General features: G+C 41.0%; 1 protein-coding gene across 2 annotated transcripts in view; it reads right to left on the bottom strand.

Moving 5' to 3' along the window:
* LOC309387798 (PH and SEC7 domain-containing protein 3-like) overlaps positions 1–16,531 on the bottom strand; it is a 194,949-nt gene that overhangs the window by 157,839 nt on the left and 20,579 nt on the right. For both annotated transcript variants that reach the window (XM_081944626.1, XM_081944627.1), the window contains exon 3: positions 8,020–9,043. In XM_081944626.1, coding sequence (XP_081800752.1) covers positions 8,020–9,043 — 1,024 coding nt within the window. The remainder of the gene's footprint in view (positions 1–8,019; positions 9,044–16,531) is intronic.

Here is a 16,531-nt window from a genome sequence, read left to right as displayed (position 1 = left end):
TTTGGTAGGATTGAAACAAGATTGGAGTATTTAAAAACGGACACAAGATCTGTTCTGCTTCTGAATAGACTGGGACTATTCCAGGACCTTTTATCGTTTATGGTAGGCATTAACAAAGCAAAGAAATACTGGATGAGGGTTCATCTTAATACAGAAGATTCTCAAACTGAATATGATGATGAAACCCAACACTTTTCTTTTTGAGTTTAATGGAAAAAGATTTGGGACGGGGATGGGAACTTTGATGTTATACAGATAGTGCTCGAGTTACAACAGTTCATTTAGTGACACCTTTCAAAGTTACAGCGGCACTGAAAAAAAACGACTTATGACCATCTTCACAGTTACTTTTGCAGCATTCCCATGATCATGTGATCAAAATTCAGATTCTTGCCAACTGGCTCATACTTATGACCGTTGCAATATCCCAGGGTCATGTGATCCCCTTTTGCAACCTTCTGACAAGCAAAGTCAATGGGGAAACCAGACTCACTTAACAACTAGGTTACTAACTTATCAACTGCAGTGATTCACTTAACAACTTGGGCAGGAAATGTCATAACATGGGAGAAAACTCACTTAACAAACAAAACGTTTGGGTTCAATTGTGGTCATAAGTCGAGGGCTACCTGTATATGTTGACGGCAGCAGGATTACTTTATGCACAAAAATGGAAGGACACTTCCATTATTATCAGTGGTGGAATTTTTTTAAAAATACTACTGGTTCTGTGAGCATAGCTTGGTGGGTGTGGCATGGCTTAGTGGGCTGGCAGGGGAAGGATACTGTAAAACCTCCATTCCCTCCCCACTCCAGGGGAAGGTTAGTGCAAAACCCCCATTTCCTCCCGATCAGCTGGGACTTGGGAGGCAGAGAATAGATAGGGGCGAGGCCAGTCAGAGGTGGCATTTATGGGTTCTCCGAACTACTCAAAATTTCCGCTACCAGCTCTCTAGAACTGGTCAAAACCTGCTGAATACCACCTCTGACTATTATGTAAAAAGTAAAAAGCTGAGGTTTGATGTTATTATCTTATTTTACTCTACCAAAGTCTAGTCGGAAATCATCACCTTTTCTTTCTTTCCCCCCTTTTCCCTACATTTTTCCTTTCCCTTCTCCCTCCCTTATTTCCCTACTACTTTCTTTTGTATTTCTGTATTTTATTTTATAAACTAATTTTAAAAAACAGGAATTGGAGCATTAAAAAACTAACACAAGATCTACTCTGCTTCTGAATAGATTGATTTTTACAATGGACATCACAGAGAAGAACGCTTGTTCTGTTTGTGGGAGACCTAAATCTTGGCTAATCAAACTATTTTGTCCTTTCCAAATTAGCCCCATCAGCAACCAAGCCAAGGAATAAGAGAGTGTGGAAATGTAAAGTTAATATCTTTTAATCCTTCCACGTGTCTTCCCCAAGCTGCAATCTGCCTCAATCTTAAAAATCTCTAAAAGCATTAAGCCCCTGCACCAGTGGTGGGTTGTAGGCGGTACGCCCTGGTATGGGCATATCGGTGCCTGCCGGGAGCACGAGGCACCGCTCCAGTACAGTGCTCCGGAGGGCCTGCCTGCCCACCCTCCTTACCTGTATTTGAGGTCTTCAGCGCTTCTGCATGTACGCAGCATGGCATGTACGCAACACTCCGCCGAGGAGCTAGAGCGTCACGGAGGCGTTGCAGGAGGTAAGGATGCATGCGCGCGCTGCACGCATTCATGTGGTGGATGCCGGGTATCCAACCGGCCTCCCTCAGCAACCAAGAAAGAAACCACTTAACTCCATTTTGCAGAATTAAGAGTACTTTTACTGGTTATGAAAAGATAGCAGCTAAGCAAAGCAAGATCTGAGGCAAAAGCGTGCGAAATCATACATATCAATATGTGACCAAACCCCCTCCCCCTGGTAATCCTCATCCCACTGTCCAATCTGTAAATCCCTTAGGTATCATGTGAGTTCCATCTTCAAGGAGCATCATCAGGCTGGTATGCAGGACAGTTGGTCTTGACCGACACCAAGCACTAATCTCCAGCATGCACAATAGATGGTGAGACCAAAACTCCCTTTTTACAATCTCTCCTGTACTAAAACTTCCCCTCCCAAATACCTGCCCCCCCTCCCCGTTTCAATGGCATCCGAAAGCAAATAGCGAAACAGAGGTTGACACCGGGCCCCGTTGCACCATATCAGTTACAACGGGATCCAGAACCCACCACTGCCCTGTACGTGACATAACACTTTCAATTTCTTAATCGTTCTTTTAAAAAAATCAAAAAGAGGGACTTTGAAAAAAGACACAAGAATGTGCCCTCATTCTTTCATTCCTCTACTCTGGTGATTGGCCTAAATCTTAAATTGGCCTTGGACTGTTCAGTTATTTATAGTACTTAATAGAAAATAGGATTTCCTTTTAAATATGATTCAGAACTAGTTCACTAATGGTATTCAAGAGGATCTTAGATGTTTTAAATAAAAACATCACAAGTGCCAATATTAAATTGCATCACAACTAAGACCACTGGAGATACCTTATGGTTTTCCTCTAATCTCTTAAGCAGAGCTTAATCATTGGCCTGATTCATTCATGAAGCTAAAACGAACAGGTTTAGCTTGACTTCTTATGGTTTATTTAAAAAAATACCCTGACATAATATGTATGAACTCAAATTAAGTTCAGAAGTCATACTATGCCATAATTGAATAGGCTTTGGTTCATGATTTACCACTTATCAAAAAAGCTAACCATTGTTCAGTTATTGTAGGAGATGACCAGGTTGAGCCAAGTCAAGTGCATCATCAGTTTAGAAACTCTTCACAGCCCCTGAGATCTGTTCATTCTTCCCTGAATTCTTTTTTTAACAATTTTTTTTATTTTCAGACAAACACAAACACACAACACATATAACATATAATTCTCTTCAATTTCACACAGTGTGTTGATTGGCTACAAAGTCTTCTTCCCTGAATTCTGTTGACTCTTATCTATCGCCAATTTGCCTTGACCGCTAATAGTTCAGGTTTTTGTTTAGAGCAGGGGTGTCCAAACTTGAGAACTTTAAGACTTGTGGACTTCAATTTCCAGAATTCCCCAGCCAGCATGGCTGGCTGGGGAATTCTGGGAGTTGAAGTCCACAAGTCTTAAAGTTCCCAAGTTTGGACACCCCTGGTTTAGAGGCAGCATGAAATAAACTTGTATTCATGTTTAACCTAACTCTGGCTCCCAATTTCCTGTCGCTGACCATTATGTTAAGTAAATCACTGCTCTTTTTATATGTGTATCAAATTATTATCCTTACACCAACTATAAATGGTTATTGGGGTAAGTGACTTGGAAAATCCTTTCATCCATTTAATTATTAGATCAAATAAAAATTATTCTCATGAGATATTCCATGATGGTAAGCAGTATAATCCACATCCCTCATTTTGTAAAGAAAAGCCAACCCATGCTTAGTCATAGCAGAGCCCACTTAATACTGATAAAGCAGTTGCTATGGCATCCAGAAAGCTAGTTATTAGAACAATTTAACTAAGGTACGTTACAGTCAAGACGCCTGCTGTTGTGTTTACAATTAAATTTATTACATTACTCATTTCTACATTTTGTTTATACCATTAAATGTTTACTTACCATGTAAATTAAAACCTATTTATGCAAACTGTGATTAAAGAACATACTAATAAATCATTCATAGTATATCTGACCTTGTTAGAACAGCAAAACAGTTTATCTTAGGAAAGAAGAGAGTTTGAGCTGAGTAAAAAGTAGGAACACTTCATTAAGGGAACCCCTTAATAGGCACATGGACTAAGGATATAATGGAGATTTATCTTCTTAGTTCCGGAATAATGGTTTTTGTGTTTCTACGGGCAGCTTGATATTATTCAGCTCTCTAAAGCAATTTCCATCAAATCTGGTTACCATAAGCATAGACAAAGAAAACAATTGTGGGAGTTATAGGAGGAAAAAACTATCGGGACTATAGATTATCTAATTCTGAAATTAAAGGCAAATGGAGACGAAGTCTTATTCTAAGTGACCATAAACGCCTCTCTTGGCACCAACTAAGTTATCTATCCAGTTATCTTTTTAGATATCTTAAAAAATTCTTTTTTTCAAAAATCACAAAATGGCATGCTGTCAGGCTGGCATGATGCCTTCAGCATCATCTTCATTTATAAAACTTTATTAAGTCCCAAACATGAAATATTCTTAAGAAATAAAAGTGACGCGCAGCTACAGCTCAGGGTTTGGAAGTGCACTTAAACCAAACATAAAATATGAAGAGCAGAGGGAATCCTGTGTGGAAGAGAGCAAAAAACAGGTTGTAAGTAATATTCTGGGAAGTCAGTGCTTTGCAATTTTTGGCAGCCCTTTTGTGAATGGACCAGCCTTTCCACCCAGCAATCATTTTAGGAGAAAGCCCATAATATCCTTCTAACATTCCTAATGTGTCACAAATTGGCTGAGGTGATGCAGAATATTGTGGATTTGTAGTGGTTACACGTAGTCTTTGGTTTACAGCAGTGGTAGTCAACCTTTTTCTACCTACCGCCCACTAATGGATCTTTCTTGATGGAAAAATTTCCTTACCGCCCACCAGTTTTTGCGCAAGTGCGGAATATTTTTTTAGAAAGGAGGGTGTTTTTTTAAAAAAAGAAATGTACATACATTTATCTTTTTATTTCTAAATAACCACGAGCATATTTCTTTTTTTCAGACATGGGTTCTAAATTTGTTTCACAATTTAACAACTACTTTTACTCTCACGTTTTGATCCTCACTCCACACAGTGCTTTTCCTTTTTATCTCCTTTTTTTTAATCTTCCTTAGGGCTATGTACAAAAGTAAGGCTGAGCTAGTTAGCCCACTTATTATTAGCCAACAACAATTCTCTCCTGCCTTTTCTTTCTCCTATTTTGCAACTGCTCTGCTCCGCTTCTGCCTGTCCCTGCTAACAGTTTCTACTCCTCCCCTTCCCCTTCCCACGTGTTTGCAACTGCTCTGCTCCGCTTCTGCCTGTCCCTGCTAACAGTTTCTACTCTTCCCCTTCCCCTTCCCACGTGTTTGCAACTGCTCTGCTCCGCTTCTGCCTGTCCCTGCTAACAGTTTCTACTCCTCCCCTTCCTCTTCCCACGTGTTTGCTTGTGCACGCGCTTGCGCTCGCCTGCCCACTCGCACAAAAGGAGGTTTTAACCTCCGAAATCCCTAACGCACGCATTCTCGCGCGCGTTAGTTCAAAATGAGGTTTTAACCTCCGAAATCCCCACCGCTCACCTGGAATCCCAAAACACCCACTAGTGGGCGGTAGGGACCAGGTTGACGACCCATGGTTTACAGTATAATTGAGCTCAGGATTACGGTCGTTAAACCATGTCATTAAGCAGATTATCATGTTACAGTCCTGATTTTATGACATTTTGTGGCTGTCGTTAAGTGAAGGTGGTGGTTTTTAAATGAAAACCAAGCTAGCAAATCAAGACTTGTCTCAACTGGGATTTTGCCTGATCCGTTAAAATTATTTAAGATCCCCAGCCAATACTGCCGGTTATACTTGGTTGTCCGATATACTGAAAGAGCTCTAAGTTGGCCAAAGTTAAACTAAAATGCTTCTAATATAGAGATGCTTCTGCACATAGATTCTCGGAGTTGTCTCAAAAGCCATGCAGAAAAACCTCTTCCCTTGTTCACATATTCATGGATGATCATTCTAGTTTTCTCTTTGACTTCTCAATTTCCCATTCTGCTGACAGTAATCCCACGAATGAACATGTTGGCCTGTGCCAAACTGCCAGAACAGCCAAAATAATTGAAAAGGAGCAACAGTAGTTGCATTTAGCATTTCAAACAGCGTCCTGTGGCTGGCATGGGATCAAAATCTGTTGCTGTACATTCAAGCTTTACTGTTGCTGAGATAGAAGAATCCAAGGATTTTCAAAGCAAAAGCACAAAACAGAAGTTTGTCTACATTTAAGCAAGAATGGCTCTAGATGTCAATCCACAAGATAAACTCATGGAGTATGAGTTTTTGAGGGGGAAATAATTGACATAAAAACAATTAAAAGCAATTTCCATATGATGACCCAATTGTTAGTTGGATACATTGGGAGAGAATTTGAAACAGTTTTCTATTGTTTCTACTCAACTTTCTCTTTGTTAAAAGTATTTTATTTATTTTCCTTTTCCTCTCTTTTTTTTTTACATGATTATATGCGTTTACAGTATTTTTTGGAAAAATTAACAAATAATGGTGATCTCAATGTTAACATTAATGTTTAGAGTTTTACAGAGATTTTTTTAGTTAAAGTGATATAATGAACCTAGTTCTATGCATTTAATTAATTTAAACTTTAAGATAAATGCAAATCCTTCCTTTATTTATATTTTATACTTCTCTGTCTTCTCTCCTCCTTTTTTCTCTTATGTAGCAATTTACTCTATTCTTTAAATGTTTTGATCAAATTATTAATTAAAAAGAAAAAAAGCCAAACCAGTGTTCGGAACATGCAAAAGAAATTACAGTACAAATAGTCCTTGAGTTACGACCACAATTGAACTCAAAATTTATGTTGCTAAGTGAAACATTTAAGTGTGCTTGTCCCATGTTACAGTTTTCTTGCCACAGTTGTTAAGTGAATCATTGCATTTGTAAAGTTAGTAACATGGTTATTAAGTCAATCTGGATTCCCCAGATTGTCAGAAGGTCGCAAAAATTGATCACATGATCCCAGGACACTGCAACACTGCAATCATCATAAATATGAACCACTTGTCAACCATCTGATTTTTGATCATGTGACCGAGAGATGCTACAATGGTCATAAGTGAAAAATGGTCATAAGTCCCTTTTTTCAGAACGGTCACAAAATGAACTGTTGTAAATTGAGGAGAAGCGGTACTTGTTTTTAAATGCACAAAGCATCTTAACGCTTAATACATCAGCACATGGTACAAACATGGTTTTTTTTAAAAAAAACAAGATTTGGAAGAATCGGTGAGGCCATTTCACAAAATAATTTGAAAATTACTGCGATGGTTAAATATGAAGGTGATGTGTTACATATTCATCCACCTAGTCAAAATAGCTACAAATATTGATTCTCTAATGGTTGGTTTAAGGGGCTGCTGTGATGAGCAACTGCCAACTCCCCAATCCTTTTAAGAACACTACTGGGAATAGACCAGTAAAATACTTTAACTGCTTCTATCTTTTAAAAAAAAGGCTTATAGAAGTTTCTGGAAATTTCCCATCTTTCTCAGTCAGAAGAACTTGCATTTACCCTGATTCAGCTGCAGGACCTTCACATTGCAAAATATATCCCCTCCTCCATGCATCCATCCCCATGCACGTGAAGGAGAACGGGAGGAGGAGTTAGGCGAGTCATCAGCCTAGAGCCGTTACATTCCCACGAACAGTTTAAGTCCAACCTTTTTTAAAATTTTGCTGACCCTTATCTGACGCCAATTTAATACTGACCGTTTGTTGACTACATTATTGTCAGGCGCAAGGAATCTGCACCATAGGTTCAGTTGCAGTTAGGAAGATTTATTGCTTAAGAATCTAGTCAACTAAGGTTCAATAGTAAATTCTCCTACAGCATGTGACTTTATGGAAGGTTCTTCACTTGAAAGTTACTTTCAAGGACCCCAGAGAAATTGTGCAATGCCCTCCACGGCCAGAGGCTCAGCCATTGCATTTGTTTTACACAACTATATCTCCGGTTTCCAACCAGGGTAAACTAGGTTTCTGATCTGTCTACAGTTGTGAAAAAGCTTTGTATGATGTGATTTTCTGATTACTGTTGTTTATGTACAATTGCTATAAATAGTACTTTGCTCCACTTTGCGTACTTTGTGTGAAGCAGCACTACAAAATTTGAAATATCATATCCTCCCCACCCCAAAACAATGATGGGATCACATATCAGCAAATTCCTAAATGATTAAAGAAATGAATGTTATCAATATGTTCTCTGCTTCCTCTTGCATTAAACATTGGTACATTGGTAAATGTTGTTACCTGTCCTTGTCTGGCCCAGGCTGTCCTTCCTGAGCCCAATCCTTTTCTTTAGTTCCAGTGGCTTCACCTTCTTCACCTTTTGTCGAGGTTGTCAGTGATTTGAGGTTTTTCCAGGATACATTCCAAGGGCGATCAGGCAATCCAATTAATCCTGTTGGAGGAATGAATGATGTGTGATGGTTTGACAAGCTGGAGAAAGTTCTCCTTTCTCCACTCTCTATTTCAGAGTGCCCCTTTTCTCTCTGTTCCTCGGCTTTTTGTATCCAAAGAATTTCCACCCCTTGAAATTCCACATGTTTGTTCGTTGCTGTCTCTTTTGATATCCTCCTCTCGGGGAGCGGTTCTGCTTTTTCTGCATCACCCATGGCAAACTCCCTCTCAAATTCTGCCCAGGCATCTCCGACACCACCATCAATGCCCAGGTTTTCATCCTTCGGACCAGCCAAAGGCGTGTAACTACTCCGTTCACATATTTTCTGGGCTTCCTCAGTTCCACCACCAGAAGTTGGCAAGGTCGCAGGCTGAACTTCCATGGTTAAGATCATAGAGTCTTCCTCCGTGATCCAGTACAATTTCCTGTCTGCCATTATCTCAGATGGAAGAGGCATTTCTGAAGGCTTTTCCTGGCCTGCAAGAATCTTTTCCCTGGCTGCCTCTTCAACTGCTGTCCCAGACCTTCTCTCGCTTTCCATTTGCATCTCTGAACCAGGAACTTTACTGTCTTCATTCTTGGCCTTTTCTGATTCTAATTCTTGAGAAACCTCACTCTGTCTGTCAAGAAGCTGGGCGTGTTCTTCCTCTTTGGACAGGCTTTGCAACGTTTCAGAAGCTGTTTCCATTCCATCACCAGAACTGCCATTTTCATAAGGTTCGCAGAGCATCTGATCACTCAGATGTCCATCCAAAGCACTTATGTCTTGCCCATGAATCTCAGATGATTTCTCCAGCGTCTGGGCTTCTACAGACCCGTATTCCGGGAATTCATTGATGTTTTGTGGGAGAAGAGTGCTACCTCCATGGCTACCTGCAAAAATAAATAGAGAGCAAAAGAAAAAGGCAACCACTTAATTCCATTAGCAATATTGTGCTTTCCTACAGTAAATGGAAACAGTGATGTGTTTTGGCCTCTTTGGCATTATGTCATTTTTAATTTAATCTTTCTTTCCAGGCTTGCCTTTAAGGCACGGCATATTTTGGATAGCAAACTTTCCAAGTCAAGGTAGCTAAAGCACATATTGAAATATATTCATTTAATGTTAAATCCTGCTCATAGGGAGCTTTGGGACTCTTAACAGAAGATTCTCAGTAGACCAAAATGACGAACTCTTTTAAAAGAAAATCTAATTCATTAACTAATTTCATAAATCACCCACTTGATGGCAAGAAAAAAAGATCCTTTGCCCTATAAAGCTCACACAGTCAGTACTATGAAAGAGAATTTCACAGCAGAAATGGGTAATTTCATAACTGGAAAGCAATTTATAAGCTGCATGTATGAAGAAGCCAATGGAACATGCTGAGTGTCATCACACTATAATTATTGAATGCCTTTATCCTAAGGCAGAGGCAGGAAATCTTTTCCAAGTCGGAGACTGAAGCTTAATACTTCAACAAGTCAGTAGTTCAGTGTAAGTCTTCCAAAAACATGGAAATGTTATTTCTAAAGAAAAGAGTTATTTTACGATTCTGGGCATTTGAGGGAAGTTAAGAGTGGGTTAGGTTGCTTTTCTCCATCACCAAGGTCTTCATCTTCAGGCCTATCCTTATTTTAGAGCAGGTGTAGTCAACCTTTTTATACCTACCGCCCACTTTTGTATCTCTGTTAGTAGTAAAATTTTCTAACCGCCCACCGGTTCCACAGTAATGGTGATTTATAAAGTAGGGAAGTAACTTTACTTCATAAAATTTATAAAGCAGAGTTACAGCAATCCCCTACTGCCCACCATGAAAGCTGGAACGCCCACTAATGGGCGGTAGGGACCTGGTTGACTACCACTGTTTTAGAGTTTTGATCACTGAATATTACTGAAAATATTACACACTCACCACTGCATTTTTGAAGTGCCTATTTTGGGATTCTTGGGGTAGCAAATGGAGTGCTGGAAACTGCACGCAGCCCTCAGGTTGCCAACACATTACCTAATTTATGAAAGTTATTTAATCACATCCATGTAACCACAAAGCTATATCGATCAAAGCCAACCGTACTATCCATTCGTTTCTATCAGTACACAATCATTGTATTTAAACTGCAAATGCTCATTTACAACGTATGATTTTATGTGCTTCTATATATGCTTGAGATTTTATGAAGAAAACATTTCAGGACAAAATTGTCCCTAAGTGTGACTTAGACTGTAGGTAGCTTTGTTCTACTTTGTTTTTGGGACTGGTGAAAATTATCCTGCAGTTTCTTGGAAAAGTTTTTTTGGGGAAGTGGTTTGCCAATGCTTCCTATCTAGGGCTAAGAGAATGAGGTCACCCAGCTTGTTTTGTGCCTAAGGCAAGACTCATAGTGTCTGGATCTTTAGCATGGTACCTTAACTACTACATCCAAATGTTTCTCATAATATTATTAAGAATCAATACTTATTCCTTCACCATGTATAGCCTAGACCCGTGATGGTGAACGTATGGTACGTGTGCTGGATGTGAAATGCAGAGTTATCTCTCTGGGCACCCCAGCTGTCACCCATTCCTCTTCCGGGTTTCAGGGTGCATATGTGCGCTGGCCAGATGGTCTTTGTACGTGCGGGAGTGCCAGAAACTGGAAGAGCAGATCCCTGGTATGCATGCGCGCACTGGGAAGCTGACCTTCCAGTTTCCAGGGCACACTTGCACGCCGGGCAACTGGTTTTTGCATGTGCATGCAGGTGCAAAACCAGAAGACCAGTTGTTTGACGTGCTTGCGCATGCCAGAAACTGGAAGCTCAGCTTACCGGTGCACGCATGCGCACCAGGGAACTTCTCTTCCAGTTTCCAGCGCTCCCGCACATGTGCACCTAGAAGCTACTCTTTCAGTTTCTGGCATTCCCCCACATACACTCACTCCTGTTTCGGCACTCAGTGCTGAAAAGATTCGCCAACACAGGTCTACACATATCTTACCATTCCTAGAGCTCCATCAGCTATTATATTAGAAATAACTTATATTTCAATTCTTCTTTAAGTGTCAGAGATTATCATTCTTTTATTGGGAGCCACTTGAATACTGAGAGAAAAGATGTAGTGCTTTCTTTCTATTTTATTTATTTATTAGTTTTTTTACACCTCCTTTATTACTTTGTATGTAACTCAAGGCAGCAAACACAATCCTCTTTCCCCCTGTGGAAAGGCTGAAAGAGAGTGACTGACCCAAAGTCACCTGGCCAACTTTCATGCCTAAGGTAGGACTAGAACTCATAGTCTCCTGGTTTCTAGGACCGCACCTTAATGACTATACCAAATTGTGCTTGTAATGAAGACAGCACCTTTGCCAAGCAGAACAAAGTTTAGGGGGGGAAATACATCAATGGCTGCTTCTTCATGCACATCAGCGAAGATGCTAATACTGGTAGAGACAGGTCTCATCAGAGAAGAATTAAGTTCCCTTCCAAATCATAAAGAAGAAAAACCAAAATATAAAATTGCAAAACCCAAAAGACAAAAGTATAGTTGAATTCAGAGAATTATTCTTAACAATACAATCAAATTTTAGAACAGGGACTTTTACAGTTTATTTTTTTGTTCCTTTTTGTCTAGATTTGTTTCCCACAACCTCTTATTCTTCAGTCAGTAATCTTCCCCATTTGCCTTGGACAGCCTAAAAAATAGAAAAGAAATCTAGTAGCTCCTTTTCAACTAACATTTTATTAAAAGCATAAGCTCTTTGGTGAGCTGCAGTTTCCTTCATAAAAAGCAAGCTGAAGCTAATGGAAAAGTACAGTATGTGTTTGAGTATGAATTATTAGTTGGAAAAAAATGTCCTCTTGATTTTTTTGGAGCTACCATAAACTAAAACGATTCTCCTCTAATAACAGGTGAAGGTTCATGGGTGCATTCATTTACACTATTTGCAAGGCTGACAAAATCTATTATTTCTCATTTCCATTATGCTGCTGTTAACAGGAATATTATGATTGCTAATTACGTTGTGTCTTTGCCTTTTTTTTTTAATAAAACCTCTCAAGAAGAAAACAATTAGAATCCAATTCACATCAAAGGACATATTTTGCAATTGATTTTATCCAACCGGAATCTGAAGCAGGTGAAAAGCTAAAGCAATCAGAAAAAGAGGAGCAGTGCTCGGCAGATTCCCACATGCAAACCTTTCCAGTCACTGCAGGTCATCCATACAAGTGAACGGATCGGTCCATTTTCCATCTTTGTTACTTTTCTTTGTCTTCATTCATAAATCCACTCCATCCCATCTGCATTCACCTGCTAGGTTTGGGGGAGAGGGTGGTTCTTTAAAGAATAGTCCACATGGGAAAACAGGTGCTGAAGACTCCAGCCTGCTGTTTTGAAACACCTTTTTGTGGCTTCGCTTAAGCCAGGGGTGTCCAAACTTGGGAACTTTAAGACTTGTGGACTTCAACTCCCAGAATTCCCCAGCCAGCATGGCTGGCTGGGGAGTTCTGGGAGTTGAAGTCCACAAGTCTTAAAGTTCCCAAGTTTGGACACCCCTGGCTTAAGCCAAAACTACAATCAAGCTGCAGGGAGCAGCAAAATACAGAGAATGGCTGAATGCCAAAGAGCAAGGAAGTGTGGTTTCAAAATGCAGACAAGCATCGCTACCTGGTCACTTCAAAATCAGGCCTCCCATCCCATCTTTTCCTTGAGGAAATCCCATAGGAAGTCATGGTTAAAGGCCAGCAAAAGGGCTCCCACTAAATCCAGAGTAGGAAACTTATCTTTTTTATGGTTAAACAGGCCTGTCCTCCTGCAGTATTTGGGATGGGAGGAAGTCATCTATAACAGGGGTCACCAATCTTTCGGATCTCAGGGACCACTAAATTCATAATTTTAAATCCGGCAGATCACTAATATGATCTGTCTAGTGACAGGCTGGGTGGGCGTGGCTAGGTGGTCATGTAGCTGAGTAGGCATGGCCAACTCAATGTCACTCACGTCAAGGGGCGCCTTGTCAGCCTCTACTCGCCCCTCCCAGCCACTCCTCCCTCCCCGCCCGGGTTCCTTAGGGCCCCAATAGGAAGCAGTTGTTGGAGCTAAGTAGCTACCATGACAAAGAGTTGGCAAAACAGCTGGCTCAGTTCAAATTGGATCTGACCAAGAAGGAAGCTCAGCAGAAGCACCTCACTGAGGACTACAAGCATAGGCTTTCCAAGCTGAGGGAAGACCTGCAGGAATGCAAGGCCAGGTGCCAGCGCCTGGAGGTTCAGCAGGCTGAGATGTTCAGCCAGTTCTAGGCCATGATGCAGTCCCACTGGAACAAGGCCCTCCAGTTCTTCGCCATCAGTGGCACTTCCCTCCAGCCTTCACACAAAGCCCTGCACCAGGAGGCTAAAGCAGAACCCAAGTCGGAATTTCTCCCCCATCTCCGACCCGCACAAAAAGACTCCAAAGAGGGAGACCCTCTGCAGCAACACAAATTTTCATTGCATGTATCCGGCCCAGGGGCTGTAGTTTGAGGACCCCTGATTTAGTACAATATAAAAAATGCAAATAATTTTTCTGCAGACCACCACAATTTTCTCACAGACCACCACTTAATGACCGCTGGTCTATAACACCCATCTATGCTGGGACTCTTGTGGGGGAGATAAATGGTTCTGGTACGATGCTCCAGAGGGCTTACCCACCCACCCTCCCACCTTACCTGAATTTGAGCCAATCGGGGCTTATAAGCACGTGCATGGAGCGTATGGCGCCTGTGCGACGCTCCGCCGAACAGCTGGAGCATCGCAGGCAGTAAGTACGCATGCATGCACTGTGCGCCTGCTGTGTGCATGCATGTGGTGGACGCCCGGCCCCTTTGCACCATACCAGTTGCAATGGGATCTGGAACCCACCACTGTGTCCTTCCTAAAGGGAAGAAGAGCAAGGCATCCAGACAGGGATGGAATGGGGTGGGTAAGGGATGGCAATGAGATTAGAAATCAGTACAGGTGACCCTTGACTTATAACCATTTTAATAATAATAATTCAGAGTTATGATGGCCTCAAAAATGTGACTTACTTGCTCTTACAACCATTGTACCACCCTCATAGTCATGGGATTGCAATTTGGGCGCTTAACAACCAACTCGCATTTACAGCTGTTTTTTTATGTCCTGCAACTGTATGATCCAATTTGCAACCTTTCTTGCCAATTTCCAGCAAAAAAAAAACACTCATTGGGGAAGCTCAATTCATTCACCAAATCACACGATTTGCTTAACGATTGTGTGATTCACCTAATGATCACTGTAAAAATTGTTGCAAAATCAGCTTACAACCGATTCAACTTACAAACTGACTTATGACAGAAATTCAAGCCTCAAATTGTGGTTGCAAATTGAGGATTATCTGTATGGGAGCTTCAGGGTCAGACTGGCCTAGTGCTACCCGTTGTAGCATCTTTTCCACATATGCCGAGTGTCAGCTTCTCGTTACAGGAGGTCATTTTATTATTTCTACTTTGAATATATGTCATTCATTTCTGCGGTGAAATGGTGCCTTGGCGAGACAAAGGTGTTATGAACTTCTTCTTCTTTTTGTTTGGCTTTGTTTTGTTCTTTGTTTTGCATAAACCTCTACACTGGTGAAGCTGCTAGAAATTAAGACGCTGAAATGTATAATTGTGCAGGCTTGGAGTTTGTCATAACTTGCAAATTTTAGCTAGTTGGACGCAATCAGGAATGTAGAAGCAATTGAAAAATGTGGAATGACAGTGAGACGGAGGGGTGTGTGGAATGTTAATTGTGTGCTTAACGACTGAAGTAATAAACAAGGTTGCCTTAAAAGCAGGATCTTAAGTTCAAGTTGGTCCTGCAACTGTTATGCAGAAAAGCAACTTACTGTGCCCTAAGCAAGGCTTTGTGAAACAGAAGGAACCAGCATAGGATCTCTGGCTAATAAACCCTTAAGCTTGAAAGAAGTTTTGGTTTCTATACACATAGCTTAGTATGCACAATAGCTATTAGATATCAAGAAGTGTTTTTCTATATATTATAATGGCGTGTCAGTTATAAATTGAAAAACCCAAAGTTAAGTGAAGCATCTTTCACACAGTCCTTACAGACAAGCCAATACAGGTAGTCCTTGACTTATGAGCACAACTGAGCACAAAATATCTGTTGCTAAGCAAGACAGCTAATAACTGCAGTTGTTAAGTTAGTAACGCAGTTGTTGAGTGAGTCACCATTCACATTGCTTGTCAGAAGGTTGCCAAGAGTGATCAAATGACCCTGGGACGTTGCAACCTTCGTCAGTTGCCAAGAATCTGAATTTGGGTCACATGACCATGGGGATGTAGTAATATTCACAAGTATGAAAAATGGTCATGTTACTTTTTTCAGGGCCATTGTGTCAATGGTCACTAAGGGTGTGGTTGTAAGTTGGGGATGACTGTGTTTCCCTCAAAATAAGACAGGGTCTTATTTTCTTTTGACCCCTAAAATAAGCGCTTGGCCTTATTTTCAGGGAGATCTTATTATTTTTGAGGTGCAGGAGGTGGCGAGTGAGGTCACCTCATGGCTGCTGCTGTGTTGCAATATTTTCAGGGAGGGCTTATTTTTGGCGGGAGGGCGTATTTTAGCACATGCGCTCAAAAGCCTGATTGGGCTTATTATCCGGAGAAGTCTTATTTTCAGGGAAACAGGGTACCGGAATCCTAGTAGATCTTCATCCCGCTGCATCCCTTCATTACTAAAAACAGTGTGGGGCAGCAGCGGTCAGGGGAATAAGGATTTGGGGGGACAGGTTCAAACTCACCAACTTCTTTGGGCTAATTGCTTCCTCTCAGCCCAATCTACCTCCAAGGTTGTGGTCAGAATGAAACGGGAAGATCTAAACCTAGAGGAAACACCATTGGAGCTCCTTGAGAAACATTAAGGCAGAAGGTCTAACAACTAAATTAATGCAAGCGCAAAGCTTTACACTCAGAAGCACTATGTAGGCATTAAGCAGTATTATTATTTCATGCCAGGCACTGTGGCAAAGACTTTGCTTCTCTAAAGAAGAATTCAAGGGCTATTTATCAGCTGGAAACAAATGCATGAGGTCATCCCACTTGATTGTGCACTCACAAAAAACGAAATCCACAACAGTACTATTCTGTGGCCTGAGGGTGCCAGCCTCACACCACCACTAGTCTTTTCACCACCCACCGATGGTGATGATGATGATGATAATAATAATAATAACAACTGCCTGAAAGGCTCTCTGCAATCACCAGAGAAGAGTCCTAATGTGGGACTCGGGCAGCAAAGTTTCGAAAAAGCCACCAGCTCTTTAAGGGATGCCCCTCCCTCTCTCCATCAAGCCACAGAGCATCATGTCTGGTTAAAGCAGCAAGCGCATCACGTCAATC

The sequence above is a fragment of the Natrix helvetica genome (assembly GCF_964273705.1).
Source record: "Natrix helvetica genome assembly, chromosome: 2".
NCBI lineage: Eukaryota > Metazoa > Chordata > Lepidosauria > Squamata > Natricidae > Natrix > Natrix helvetica.
The sequence above is the reverse complement of the archived record's forward strand: the minus strand, read 5'-3'. Positions and strand labels throughout refer to the sequence as shown.